Source organism: Chlamydotis macqueenii, chromosome 10 (assembly GCF_036417535.1).
Source record: "Chlamydotis macqueenii isolate bChlMac1 chromosome 10, bChlMac1.mat, whole genome shotgun sequence".
Classification (NCBI taxonomy): domain Eukaryota; kingdom Metazoa; phylum Chordata; class Aves; order Otidiformes; family Otididae; genus Chlamydotis; species Chlamydotis macqueenii.
In genome coordinates, this window is record NC_141565.1 from 9120125 (window position 1) to 9136245 (window position 16121).

The following is a 16121-nucleotide window of genomic DNA, read 5'->3' on the forward strand; positions in this document are numbered from 1 at the left end:
GTTAAATGTAGCTAGAGAGCTCATGCTTTTTCTCTGTAGAGTATCATTTTTTCTGTAACTAAAGCAGAGCTCTCACTCAGCTTGTCTTAAAATACATTCTTAGAAGGTACACTGCTTTCAAGAGGAAAGGAAGGATATTTTTCTTCCATTTTTTCTACTGAAGGATCATTTCCTAGAGAAAACTTCCCCAAACTTTCTTCAAGCAATAAGACTGTATCTGTGGAGAATTCACATACAACTTTAGTAGTTTTCATAATAAAATTCCTCTTTCTTCTAAAGCCAAAAGACAAGGTACTCTAAGACACTGCAAGATTTGAAGTAGTCTTCACTTCTTCAAATTAAAAATTGAGAATTTATTAAACAAATAAAAGAGATGTAAGTGAAAAAGAAGAATTATCTCTCTTGCAATCATTTGCAGGGTTTTTTGATTGACAGGTTCAATTCTAAAACTATTACTACTGGCAAAGATTTTTTTTTAGCATTCATAATTTTTCTTAAAATGAATGGCAATTCAAGTTCTAAATATTTTTCCATCTGTTAATTACACATTAGAAATACATTACAAGCCTCAAGGTAAATTGATTTGCAACACTGCAATTGTAAAATAGTTCATTTGAATTATAAAATAGTTAATAATAAGACAGTTTCTTATTAAAGTTTCTTCATTGACTTTAGAAATTAAGCAAATTTACAAATGAAGGAAAAGATCTCCTAGAAGATGAATGACTACAAATTGCATAAAAGATGGAATAAAAAATGAATCTCATTTGGTAAAGAAATCTGGGAGAAAAACAAACAGATTTCAAACAGTTCTATAAGTTTTCAAAAGGATGACCTACCATTCATAAATATTTCACAAACGAGTGCTGCAGGATCTGTGTAAATTTCTCTACAATTTTGTCAGCCTCAGACAGAGTATGAGTGTGGATAAATTAAACAGGGTGGATAAGCGGTTATGTTTTCATTAAATCAAACCACAGATTTAAATAATAACTACAGCATAGAGTTAGGCAGAGATTAAAATTCAGAGAGCTGGTAGAAAATTATTTCAGTAGCATGACATTGAAGGCAAGTTCAACAGTGGATCAGGAACTATTATAAAAACAATCTGGAAAAGGACTAAAGCTTTTCACCTTTATCCTTCCTTAGCCCCCTCCTCCCCCCGCCCCAATTAATGCAGGTAGGATATAATACTCAACTACATTTTAAAACGTAAGGGTAATCTCAGAGCACTTTCCACCCAAAAGGCTTGAACACAACTTAATTCAATCAAAATGTTGGGATCTGTTATTACTTACACAGGTGTACATTTCTATAGGGGTATAGAACCAATGTAAGTCAGACATAAAGCCTCTAACTGCCATAATCAAAATCATTCTTTCTAACAGAATTCCTAAATCATTAAAAACTTGCCTCAGTGTTTACATTTGACCCTATGCGTAGTCTTAGAACTAAAATGATTCTTCATGAAAAGCTCACATGCACGAACCAAGTCAACAGATGCAAAACACCACACAAAGAATGTGACTGTACTGTGCTGCTTTGATGGCTCCAACAAAGATTTAGGCTTCAGCCACATTAGGGAACAGTAGTCGTTCGTAACCACTTATAGATAGACTTTAAGATCTGCTATAAAAAGCAAAGCTTTCAGCTTTGTTTGAGATTTATCACCTAATGCATTTCGAGGTCCTAGAAGCATGTGTGACAAAATTTATCTTATTATTAATATAATTGGCCCAGCAAAGACTTATTGCATGATCTATCCATCTATTATTTTTTTTTAAGAACTAGCATTTAACACAGATTTACTATTCAAAAGTATAGTTCCTAATAAAATGGAAAATATCATTTACTACTATCTCCATGCTTGCATCTGGTAAAAATATGTCTATTTGCAAAACTAATTAAGAGGTTCTGATTCTGATTAGTTAAACAAGAAAAGTGCACTGATTTAATTTAAATTATTTTAATAATCTGATTACCTAAATTGGTGCAAGAGCCTTCGAAGACAAAGTTATTTCAGTAAGAGTCTTTTTGGTTTTTACTTATGGACATAACTCCTTCCCAGTCTGAGCTTTTCCACTTGAAGATGTTACCACCACTAGCTACTCTTCACTAACCATCAACTGGATGTTACCACAGAGTTTCTGACAGAACGTCAGAGATGTCAGAGTGCTCTCTAATCCACACCAGGAAATGATCAGGCTTGCCTGATGAATGGGTATTCATCACTATATAAGCTAACCTGGCTCAGTTTTCTTGAAGCTGATATAGGATTGATGGGAGTGATTTATTTTGTTGAGAGATTTGGGAGGGTATCAACATCTAGCAGAAAAATAGTAATAAGCACATAATGGTGGGTGGTAATAATGTCATCAACTGGCACAGCTGTTTGTAGAGTGCTCTGCCAATGGCCTAAGGCTGTGGACAGATATCCTCATCTACATCCAGCTATGCTGCTGAAAGAGATTCCAGCTGCTTGTCCCTCTCCCTTCTAAGACATTACTTCAAATCTTCCTTAAAGCTGCTCAAGTGGGCAGCTTGCTCATTTTAGTAAAAAAGATGTAGTTTAAAATAAAACTAGTACATGAACTGTTTAGCTAGCTTGCCTCAGTTTGGTAGAACTCAGAGCCAGGCTGAAGAAAAGCTCATGATCTGAAAGGCTCCAGTAGGGAACCAGTGAAATCATCACTGCTCTCCTGAAAAACAGAACTGTAACATTTTCACTGATGAACAGCAAAGATCAGCAAAGATCAAAACTGAAGCAAAATGAAGTAGCAAGGCTCTGCCATTTGCAATATACAGAGATATTCCATCACAACACCTAAAGTTGCTTTTTGCCCAGTGGTCTCTTGAAATGGCCAATTAGCAGAATAAATTTTTGAACAAATGAGAATATTGATGTCAAAATGGATGCTTAATTAGAGTGGGACAGTATAGCAAAATAAGAAATACTAATGTACATTCCTTAACTATTTCTAATCCATTACATTAATATTTGCTACTAGAGCACAAGCATACAAATAGCTTAACGTTGTCAAAGCAACGTTCCCAAGATGCTTGATTTAAATCACAGAGATAAATATTTTTCCTAGATTTCTGTATTGTACTCTCTGTTGTAGAATTATTTATAAATTATCATGTTTCAGACACTGATTCAAGGCTTAAGAGAATCCCACTCTGCCCAATACCTTTTCTTTGGCAGAAAAAGGGAGCAAGCATTATACACCTGCTGAAACAACAAAATGCCTTTTTTAATTTGTTTCTTTGCATCTGCACCTCGCTCAGCTCAGTCTAAGCTCTGTCCACCACACCCAGATGAAGTGCTTCAATTATTTCATGTGTGTGATCTGAAAATCTGCATTAGAAACCGCTGCCAGAATAATATGAAACACAAGAGACAGAGATGTGTCTCAAATCTGGCTCCAGGCCTTGTGGCTGGTAGGACAGGATATCTACGATGGCAGTCATCATCTATCAAAGCTTTTTCTTGAGGAAATCAAGAGACATATGCAACGACAACTGGTATTTCATTGATGTTAAGTAGGTCAGCACAGGGAGGTTGTTTGCTTGGTTTTTTGGGTTTGTGGGTGGTTTTTTTTTTTTTTGGTGTTTTTTTTTTAAAGCAGCATTATAGCATTGTAACTAACAGAATAAATGTTTGTATATATTAGAAATAGATAATAGAAAATTTATTTGTTATTATTTTCTGTACTCTACCAAACATTTTTTCCTGTATTTTTCATAAACTTCCCAGAGCAATTCAAATAATTGTCATGCTTATTCAAAATTGACTGTTTTTTTAATATTTTAGTATTCAATTGCAAAATCTTACATTCAAAATTTTAGGTCATATGACCTTTGATTGTATTTTTAAGTTAGGTGGTACTTCTGCTTCCAAACAAACCAAGACCTTCCAAGAGGAATGCTGTGCTGCCAGTCCCATATTGACACTCTAATATTCACAAACAATTACTTGAAACAGTTTTCAAGACAAATAATAGTAATTTCACATGTTCACATGAATACTTGTAGAAGTGCAATCCAACAAAATGCAATTCATTATTGAATTCATATCTTTAAGCAGATTTTTGCTACTTTTTTCAAGATGTCAGCTTAACTTCAGATATTAAACTACATCTAGATTATGTGATTATTTCTTTTGGTGTTGAGGCAGTGATTATCCACACTGTTTACAGCAACTAACATTTTGAAACAAAGTTTAGGTGTGAAAATACATACTGCTTTTTCTCACTTTCTATGATTGCTCTAGTATGTTATTATTTTTCACGATGGAAGATTAGAAAAGATCACAGCTGATGATGTTAGGCTGATGATTGCTGTCTTCAGGCTGACTACATCAAAAGCTTTGAAGTTCAGTTCATCAGAGACATTTTCAGATTGTTTGCACACCTTCTGCACCTGCAGTGAAGAAGCTGAGGCCAAAGTTCAGGCAGAAGGGCCTGACTCACACAGCTAAAATACAAGTGACAAATGCAGACAAAAAATATTGAATTTATATATTAAAGTTCTATAGCTAGAGATGAGGGTGATTTGGTGTCTCATAAATACCAAGGATAAGATGAGATAAATGCCTGTCAGAGTAAAGTACAAGCCCTCTAGTTTGTGCATATCTCTTTGAGAATGTATCTACGTATACATACAGATTTTTTTCTACTAAGGCTATGAACAAATGAAAGACAGAAACTGCTCTGAGTGGAAACTGTACTGAAATAAATAACAAGACTCTAATCGACTTCAATGGGCCCAGACTTTCAACTTCTTACCTTAACTCTAATGTATTTGCCCGTACCAGTGTTGTATCAGAAAGCTAAGAATTTTTTTTTCGAAAGAACAATGCTGGCCTGCTTTGATGATCTTCCACTCCACAGAAAATACAGAAAAAGTTTCAATTTCATCAAGCGATTCATGTATTTCCAGTGTATAATCAATAAAAAATAACCAAATACATACAGCTAAATAAATTCCTATGTACTTTTAATGAAAACCCCCTGTCTTTGATGGTGGGCAACTAATATGTGAAAATACTAGCAGTAGTAATGACATCTTTAAGAAAAAAAAAGAAAGGTAACTTTTTAACTAATAGAAAATTTCCCAATTAAAATAAAAACCAATAAACTTCTTCCATTACAAATAATTTAAACAGGAATGAGGACAAGTAACAAATCTGACTGCAGTTTGCCAAACAAACATTCCTATGGAGGTTCCTCCTTCCGTTTAGCAAAAACCAAGTTGCAAGTAAAACAACATCATGTCTAAAAACTCACAAATCCAAAATGCCCTTGGGCTCCAAGTCAATGTAGCAACATCCATTTAGCTAATTAAGCATAGAGCTAGTATTCATACAACTCTATGAGAACTAAAATGAATAGTGCAAACAGTCATGCTCCTTATTTTTCCATTGCTTTGCATGCTACTGAGACTCATTTCAAAGTTAACATGTTTTTTCCAAAACAGGCTAAATAGAATACCCAAACATAAAGAAAAAAAAAATATTTACAACTATCTTGACTTGAAATAACGAGAAAAAAAAAAAGCAGAACAATAGCTAATAATTAATGTCTTTAAACATATCCTTATATAGTAACATGACCAAATTTTGTTATGCTTTATACTGCTATTAGTAAGGACATCTTGAAAGAAAACTGTTCACCACATCTCAACAAAGACAAAGCTAGGCACCACATTTGTTTTAAAACAGCCTTCTCCTCCTCCTCCCTGAAAACACATCCAAAACACATCCAATAGTTAGAAGTGAACAGTGAATACTTCCCTGAGCAATAGTTAAGAAGCTTTACTCTTTCACCCATTCCATAGACAATTTCTGCTTTTAAGATTTTTTTTTTTTTTTACTGAATTACACTAATGCCTCACAAAGAATGCCTCCACAGTGACTACTGAGGCAAAATTTGAAAATTATAGACTTAATGTTCAGTTCCTAGATCCAAATTTAGCAGACTAGCTTTATGATAACTCTTAAGGAGCACCTGAGGGAACTGGCGTTGTTTAGCCTGGAGAAGAGGAGGCTGAGCAGAGACCTTATTGCTCCCTACAACTGCCTGCAAGGAGGGTGTAGTGAGGTGGGTGTCGGTCTCTTCTCCCAAGCAGCAAGTGATAGGACAAGAGGAAATGGCCTCAGGCTGCATGAAGGGAGGTTTAGATTGGATATTAGGAAAAATTTATTCACCGAAAGGGTTGTCAAGCACTGGAGGAGGCTGCCCAGGGAGGTGGTGGAATCACCATCCCTGGAGGTATTTAAAAGATCTGGAGTGCAGTACTGCACAAAGAAAATACTGTACAAACAGGTTTTGTGTTCATTTCTATTACAGACACACATAGACAACTTGTGGCAAAGTCCTAAGTGTTTTTCCAGTGTCTGCTGCACTTTAGTGGTAGGAAGTGGAAAGGAAAAAACAAGCACTTGTGTTCTACCTGCACACCTCAGCTGTGCCATGAATCATATTTCTTGAGAGTCACACAGCTTCAGTTACCTATGACAAATGGCTATATAGGCTTAATTCTTAAAACTTATAATCCCCTCCTGATTTTCTCTTCTCCTCCTCCCCCCCCTCCGCCCCCCCCGAGCTTTGTAAGGGTGAGGAGAAGGAAAGAAGGAAGAGATCCTGTTTCTAACAAGCCCTGACCAGTGCAGCTACATATGCTACCAGATTTGTTGGCCAGTGAGATATCCCTGAACACTTTGTCTCTTCCTTAATGAGTAATGAACTCTCCATAACCTTAAAATACATTCTCGTCCTGCCACTCTACATTTCCACCATTTCATGTCACTCTTCTGTAGTACTTGAGCACTGAAGTGGTAAAGTTTCAAAGGACTTAACTGATTTTTTACTTAGTACTTTTTAAAAATAATTACAGGACCAGCCTGCACTATCCTTACTTGGGCAGAGTACTGCCTCATGGCATCAGTAAAATTTTTGATTGCATGAGACTATCTGCATGGCACCTAAAACAATGTTAGTAAGCCTATATAAACAGGATAAAATTAGACTTGAAACAAAACATGTTCAGAACCTAAACATTTTAGTATCTCAGGTGCTTTTTGTTTGCTCTCTTTTGTAAGATATACTTACAGCACTTAACAGTGAACAAGAGGCAATTCAGTATCATCACACTTATTTTCAGAAAACTTTATAGATTTGGGACCTAAATTATTTTTTTCCCCTAGGGAAGCAGGCCTATGACATGAATTTTCCCCTTATGATAGCCATTCCCACACAAAGGCTATTCTACCTACAAGGACAGGTCTACTCATGAGTTCAGTCTGGCAGCCAGGCTATGCATGCTGCCAGCTATTTGGTATACTGCCTCTGCAGTGCTCCCGCACCTGAAAAGAAACAGCAAACAAGCTATTTGTCAAGAGTCAGGTGTATAACAATACCAGATAAATTATGTTGGCATTTGAACAAAAAAGTCAGAGAGGAATGTCTGGTTTTAAATTGGAAATACATATGAGCCTGGAAAATAAACAAAGATCTGCCCTCCACACCCAAAACAGAAGAACGATGCTGACAAACAGCTGAAAATTACATTACTCTTAAATAATATTGTAAATTGCTATTAAAATATCATGCAGCTGAGGTTAACAGAACTTGCTAATTACTCTAAAACACAACACTAGAAAACCCATAAACCCATTGTACATTCTTATGTGAAAAAGAACAATTCCAGATTCTTTTTAAGGCTGCTTATTTTCAGGAAAGAAGAAAGTGTAACTAAAAAAATATAGAATATGAATCACATTCTTTCCCACTGTTACCGCATGCAACATGCGTGTCCATAAACACAGATGTTACCTACACATACAACCAGCACAAGGATGACATTTAAAATTCAATCAGAAAGCATAAAACCAAAAAAAGGTTTATAACTATACTCTGATAAACCAAGGTTGCTTTCTTTTAAATGTTAATGGCTTTACAGTGTCCATTATTTTATTTTACAATTGTTGAATCCTAAACTTCTCTATGACAGAATCAGTTTAATTATTTTTAAAACAAAATACAAGTTATTCATTATGGATAGCACTCATTTTACATCTCATAACTAATCTAAAAAGCAAATACATAAGAACGAAAATTATTCTGGAGATTTTATTCCTGTCAAACAGAACAACTGACTTGTAATGTGGTTTATAACACTACTGGAAACAAAACAAATCATACAGTCTTCAACTTGGGGTGACAAGGGCTAAAGCAATATAAAGTGTGGCAGCTTTAATAACACATTAATTTTACTTATGTGAGTAGATTTTGCTCCTCTGAACAGTCCCACTGTAGTACATAGAATTGTTCCAGTACAAAGCAGTGACATGAGCAACATTGTCGATAAGCAAACCATGAGGCCTGATGGTCTCAGGAATGTTGAAACCACAGTGATCAAGAGCTACAAATTACCTACCGCTCCAAAGGCATGCACCAAAAAAAGTGGATATGCATTGATCAATAACTGACACACAGTGACAATACAATATTTACTCATAATTGAAAGAGACAAACAAAATAATCTGCACTTTGTACTCTTGAATATCACAACCAAATTATTGTATGGATGTTAGTCCATCAGATTATCTCAGGCAAAGAGCATTTATTGCATAGACAGATTATAGTTTCCCTATTAAGCATCTGTTGCTTATTTTAAAATTTCACCGTAACAGTAGTGAAAGGTAGTCTCTTTTTTTCCATGCATATTATAAATTCTATTCCAGTAAAATTGCATGCTCCATCTGTGCCAAACTTTCGTAAGTATTACTTTCATATTCATTCTGCAAAGATATTACAGTTTTTCTTACAGGGATTTTCAAGATGATATAGTAGATTAATACTAATGTAGAGAAATTCTTATCACTGAGAACAAGCAATTGTTTAGACAGATACAAACAGATACAAATATGCTCCTATTAAAATTTTGTACCTACCTACACCTTTAGCCACAATAGGCTATGAAAAAAATGAAACCATTAGACATAGTTTCTCATTGTTCATTGCAAATAAAAAAAATATTTTTTATAAGGTTCACAAGCACACTTGTCAAGAAACACACAGCTCCACACAGTTTAAAATAAAACAATGAAAATTAGACTGCAAATTGAAAAAGATAGAAAAGAGAGATTCTCACCCCTCAAAACAAAACTGGAACTTTGGTTTATAGGAGCGGCTATGCCCATATACCCTCCTCGTCATCCTGAGTGCCAGACATTAGGAGATGCACAGAGAAGATGTTAGCATTGGAATGAAAGAAGAAAAGGTTAGTTACTTTGGTGTATATAAAATATAACTTTCTTGGCTGTTAAAGACATATATTTTTTTTAAATGTAAGCCAGTGAAAACAACCAAACAAGTCTGTGTTACACATACAAGAACCTGCATCTATAGCAACCAGAAAAACCAGAACAGTGACGTAAACATCTTCCCATCCAGTGAAAACAGTGTGTAGGAAGTAGACTATAAGATTAAATATTAAAAGATTATCTATTTTTAATTGCACGCAATTCAAACCAACACTGACAGCAGACATAGATCAAACTTTATACATAAGCAAAGTAATTACTATAATCAAATTGTCTTACACTCTGTTAATCTCGGTAAACTGCTGATGAATAATAATTAAAAAAATCTATCATTAGTAAAGTACACTTTTCTAACATGCTATCACTTAAATCTATCTTTCAAGCAATCCTTAAAAATTGCACATTGTTGAATACTATTAGACCGTTTCTCTCCTTTTTTCCATTTTTGAACCATTAGGATTTACTCATTTATTTAGAGTTTTAATGACAGACAATGTTAATGGCAAACACAAAAAATTATAGCAATTTTATTAATTTGTTTTTAAAAGGGATTATTTTACTGTAGATATGCTGAAAGCAAAAGGTCTTTCTTTGCATTTATTATAAACTTGAAGTTAAAAAGAACAAAATTTAAAACATGAACTAAGCCAGGAGAGTGCAGTGTTCTTCCCTGGATATGTTCACTAAAGATTACATTTTTTTTAATAACGATTCTTCATCTATGAACACACAGATATGTATGTTTATATCTATACACAGTTCTACTATGCCAATTTCTCATGCAATGTGATAGCTTCTAGAATAGAAGCACAATACAATGTTTTTAAGTTAACTCATCATTTCAATATCAAATAAAATCTTATCATTTTAGATATCCTTAACATTCACCAATTACTATTTCAGAAACATTAAAAAAATTACATTCTAGAGTTTTAAAATTTTGAAAGTTAACTGGTGTAGCATATTGCTGGCACTTAATTAAATCTAGAAACTAAATAAAATTAATGGTAATTAATTATGATTGAAATGGACAGGAATTTTAGCCTGAAAATATACACTGCCAGTATCACTACTGTTCCTAGTCCGTTCTTGGAATAAAAAAGAGCTCCCAGATGTCAACTGTTATTAAAAACCAGATGTTAAGATAGATGCCTTGCATGTTGCTGAATTCAGTAAAAAAAATCTGACAGTCCACTATAAACTTAGCCATCATTTAACACAGAAGAAATGTGGGTAAATTTTTTACAGTTAACTTGGAACACATCTTAGTTAAAAAGGTCTGCAGAACTACACCACAAAACAAAGTCACTGTAAGGCCTGAATATGCTTATTTACTTTTGAAACAAAGGGACAGATTCTGTAAAACCTCCAACGAGCTGGGTTCGCCTCACTGAAAATATGAGTCCCTCCTCCTGAATTCTACAGGAGCTACTTTTATTCAGGCCTACTAATGCTAATTGAATTGACTTTGAAGTTGACAAGGAGTTTTGCCAGAGTAAAGGTTGAAGAAAGACTGAAGGATTTATTTTCCACTGAGTAGTTTGATCCTATTTCACTAACAGACCACATTAGGTTAATCTTTGGTGATAATCTTTAAAAACAGCAAAAATCAACAAAATGAGCAACTCAGTACATTTCCAAATGACTCCTCCTAACTACATACAGTTGTTTAGTGTATTGTAATTCTTCACACAGGCAGATGTTCATTTTTACTTCAATTATTTGCAGGATCTCTTTTTGGCAGAATTCTAGAAGAGTTAAAAAATCAAATATTGTCAGATATTTTTAAAGAGTAATATGGGAAATTACAGACTATATAGTTTGACACTGATCCTGATATACAATAAGCAATAAACTAAAAGCTGGACCTCAGTTAATGTCAATCAACATCACTTTACTGAGTACTGGTCTTGTCAAAACAACTTTCTATGTTTTTCAATTACAAAGAAACTCTTTTTGATAAGGTAAGTGCTTTGAAATAATATGCTGAGATTTCTGTAAGGCATTTGATTATGTGCCACAAGACACAGTGTCAGCAAAATTAGGTCTATACGGAATGAATGTTGCTGAAGAAGGAAGTGGATCTGCAGATATCTTTTCTCACCCCCAAACTTGTTCTGTAGTCCCATGATCTGAAAGAAAAGTCTGATAAAGACTGCTTGGAAAAATGAATGTATTTGGGATTGGCTGAATAAGCGTTATCAGATGCATACGCGTATGACTGAGACAATGCATACAGTGTCATCATTTGAAAACATACAAGACAAACTTAGAAGACAGGGGACTGCATCTGAAATTGATGATACCAAAAAGGGCTCTACAGATCATTGTGGAAATGAATATGTAATACAGTGTTGAATTTACAAGGACAAATACAGGCAGAGAAATAAAAATCAAAAAGTTTGCTGTATCCCTATGCAGTAGCATAAGACCATTAATAGAATTTCACATCAGGTGCTCATGTTATACTCTTATGAATATCTGAAAGACTGTAACCAGACCAGGAAACATCTACAAAATTATTGAAAAATAAACTTGGCAGTGAGAAACAAAAGAGACTCAACCTAACTGGTCACTCTGAAAATATTAAAAGATTGTTTTATCACTATTAACTAACACAGAAGAGGAGACAGCTGTTTCCTCCAGCAGAAAAAAAATTTAGAGAGAGATTTATAGAATGTAATTACACTGCAAATAAGTTACATATTTTTCAATAGAGCATCAGTTCTGGATGACTTGAAGATTTTATATTAAGACTTAGACGCTTTCTAAAAGATATGGTTAACTGTATTCAAAGTAATTCCAAAAAAAAAAAAATTACAAATTTAATGAAAAAATTATTAAGTGGTCAAGTCCAGATCATGATCATGATCCACTTCACCTTCAGCATCTACAATGAATAAAAATCCTTTTCCATCTTTTTCTTTCCCCCCACATCTGTTTTAGTGAGAATGACTGTGCCATGATCTTATTCTGCACACAAAGAGTTTATTATATATTTTCCAATTTTAGTGACTAACAAATTCATAAAAAGTTAATTAAACAGTAATCTGTTTTCACAGACAACTGAACAGAAAAAAACAAAACCTCACTGGATTTTAAATTTGTACTACTAAGAACAAACTCAAAATCAGTCTCAACACACTGTCTTGTTTTAACAACCTGTATCTATATAGTATTTTGACTTGATTTACACCAACTGTATAATTTATTTGAAAAACTACCCAAAAGCACTGCATAAAAAGCACATGAGAATCAGGATTGTAGTTTTCATTGGTTTCATGAATAAACTATTCTATCAAGACACTAAGGTTTGGTACCTCAATACAAACAAATAATGTAAGAGAAGATAGAACTCTTCAGTGATGTTCTGAGACAAATGAAGTTCAATACCTATTTTTGCATTCTTGACGCATTTTGAAGCAAAATAAAAGCTGCTGTTATATCTTATAATTTATTAATATTGGATGAGAAGCTTCCAGAAGTATGCTTAGTCTTTCATATCAGTGTGTATCCTACAGAATCATTAATCTATAGCTCTTTCAAGCAATAAACTATAATCAAGCAATTTTTCATTAATGTTTGTGTACATTAACTGCTTTTAAACTTGGATCTTTCATTGGTTTATAGGGTTAAGAATAGCAATTCAATGACAAAAACTGCAAAACAAAATCTCAATTACAGACAAGCAAAAAGAGAAAAAACCAAAATTCAAGAAACATCATTTGAATTGGTAAATTAGTATACATGTTTAATTATTATAAAGTTATTATATATTAAAATATTTAAAATACTCAATGCCTTGTATTTTTAGGACTGACATCCAAGTCTCTAATTTGGACATATGTTTAGGTACAGTACAATGTTATAATCTCAATTACTATGAAAGCCTTTGTACATGGGCTATTTATAGACTATTAATTCATTGATTTTATCTCATCCTTTTGTGACTCCTTTCTTTTTTCTACTTTCTGCTATTTATATTTGCATGACATCTTCAAAATAAATATCTGGTGTTACTAAATACGACAATGTTCTGATCCAATTGCAACAAAATCTCAGTTAAAAAAAAATCTCAAAACTGGCTACAAAGTAGCAAGAGGAACTTCAACAGTAGGTCTTGGAAATCACTACACACAGATGTGAAAAGCTTGTATAAAGATGTCTTCTACTTTATTGTTGAAGCCTATCTCAATACAAGTTTTGCAGGCAGATTTTTCAGCCATCAATTCTTCAAGGTTCATCAGTTTCAGTAGCAAATTAGAGACAGTGGCCTTCAGATTAAAAGGGGCTACATTACACAGCAGGTTAGAAACAAAGGATCACTTTAACCATGGTCTACATGACCAAGTATATCTCAAAAAATTTAATAATCAGGTGCCAGAAATTATAAACCTAATAGTAACCATTCTGTGTACAGCATACTCTTGATTACTGCTGAACATGAGATAGTTGGAAGAGGTTACATTTAGCAGCGTGCTGCAGCAGCACCACACCTACAGCCAATACAACTGGTACTGAGAATCAGCACCTGTACAATGCTTCTATCTTGGGGGTGTGTTCTGGATTAATTTTGCTCTGTCTCCAAGACCTAATTCCCTTTAGCAAATTCACTGTGTTGGGGGACCTTCTGGAATGCATCTTTCAGTTAAATTTAATCAAAAAGGAATTCAGTGTGCCCACTCCAATACTGCTTCTGGATATGAACCATGGTGGGAATGATCAGGAGATTCGATTCAAATTTGTACTGTTCATCAGAACTAAAACCCTGACGTAGATCTACCCAAAGACTGCAACATTCTGCATTACTATGAGGCCCGCTGGTGTATAATTTTCATTACCTGAAGTGAAGAAGACAGTGAAACTGACTCAAAAAACAGACAGCAAATACTTCAACAAAGCTGAAGTACAGCACATGTCCCCTCACTTCTGTGGCATACAAGCATCTTTAGAAAATCCATTCTTTAAGTAAAAATAAAAAATAAAACAACACTAATCTCCTTTTAGACAAAAGCTTTAACAGCATAGGCAACATTAAAAACTTGATGAGTTAAGCTTTTCTGGCTCTCTTCCCACAGTAGAAGACCCTTCCTGACAAGGCTCATCACATTTCCCTTTCATGTGCTGCCATGCTAAGAATTAATGTCTTAACTTGGGTTAAGTAAATCTACTGATAACCTGCTCATCTCTTGACTAGCTTTCTGGTGACTGATTTACGCTACTCTCCCTATTATCTATGGCTACTAATGGGTCATTAAATATGTAACTACTGGCTCTGGACTGTGAAACTGTCCTACTTATAGCAAATAATTATATTAACAAATAATAATTTCCCCTTGTGACACAGAAATCCACCTGCTAAGTAATGACATATCTTTCAAATCAAGAACTTAGCCTAAAATCGGGATCTTTCAGAGCTTAGAGAGGCTTTTATCTGCTACTCAATTTCTAGGAGCAAACATAGCTGAGGACTAATCTCACAAACTCTCCATACACAGAACAATTGACTACAGAAGAGTTTCGTGCATGAATGATTTGAAGAACTGAGGCTGTAACTGGAAAGGGGAAAGATTAACAGTGGATTAATTTAAGGTTTTGGTGTGTAGAGTTTTAGAAGGTCTTTATTTTATGTTTCATTTGTATATTCAAAAAGTTGAATAAATCTTAAAAATTGCTTCAGCAATATGGATTTATGTCACAGGTCTATTTTCAAACCTATCCATAACAGAAGGGGTCACAAGTAACCATGCATCATCCAATTATAAAAATGACCATAAAAGCCATCTCACCATTTGTTCTATTTGTATATAGTTAGGTTAAAATCAAATATAAATACTGGTGATGGAGGTAAGCAGAAGGCTGTTTCTGACCACTTACTTTACAACACTCAGACTAGCATTAACATGAATAAGACGTTTCACCAGATACTCGTGCATTCTAAAGCTTTATCACTAGATGAAGCGGAAACCCAATGCTTCTTACAAGAAGTGGTCCGTGAAATCAGATTTGCAATGCAAAAATTTATGGTCCCCTTTGTAGTGAAAGCCCGTGACATGTTATCTCACTTAAGTAACCAGTGCCAGATATGCAACTTTTGTTATCAAGTTACTGTCTCCCAGAAATGCATTTTTGGCTCTTTCAGCTGGTCTAAAGACCTATTTTAGACTATGATGGTGGCAGCTAATTTTTCTAGTAAGAAATACAAGATAAATGTAAACCTCTATATAAGTGTTGTATATTCTAACACACACATTCAGGCGAAGTGAGGGGGAGAGGTTTCTATAGCTAAACATGATCTCAAAAAATTCTTCCATATGTGGAAAGGACTGCAAAGCTAACATATAAATATAGATATATATAAATATACACACTGAACATATGTATACATTTATATCACATTCATTAAACCTCAAAACATAAAATAAATTCATTTCTGTAAGCAAAAGAAAGGTATAACTTTTCAATATACAAAATCCATCTCCTGGATGTATCATAGACAGCAAAACTTATTTTCTACTTCTTTCTTTTAATACAGTGGCAGTTTAGCTTGTATCTTACTCAAATTGCAAAATTAATATAATTAAAAGCTATATGAAAAATTATCTGGCTACAATACAATTACAATTAAGAGGCAGGAATAACAAAAGCATTAACAAATATTACAAACTTCTATTGGCTCTTACTTAAGTGAGAAACCTTGAGTAGAGCACAATGTTTGTAACTGTAAAACAGTAGTATACTGAAATCAAGAACTAGATTGTCCCTGAAAGATAAAAAAAAAACCTCAGAGTAG

The 16121-nt window shown here is 34.1% G+C and overlaps 1 protein-coding gene across 1 annotated transcript in view; it reads right to left on the reverse strand.

Moving 5' to 3' along the window:
- The window catches only part of ERC2 (ELKS/RAB6-interacting/CAST family member 2), a 474334-nt gene that overhangs the window by 101282 nt on the left and 356931 nt on the right, over window positions 1-16121 (reverse strand). Inside the window, exon 16 of the mRNA XM_086755571.1 lies at window positions 9157-9222. Within this exon, the coding sequence (XP_086611697.1) occupies window positions 9196-9222 (27 nt within the window). The 3' untranslated portion in view covers window positions 9157-9195. The remainder of the gene's footprint in view (window positions 1-9156; window positions 9223-16121) is intronic.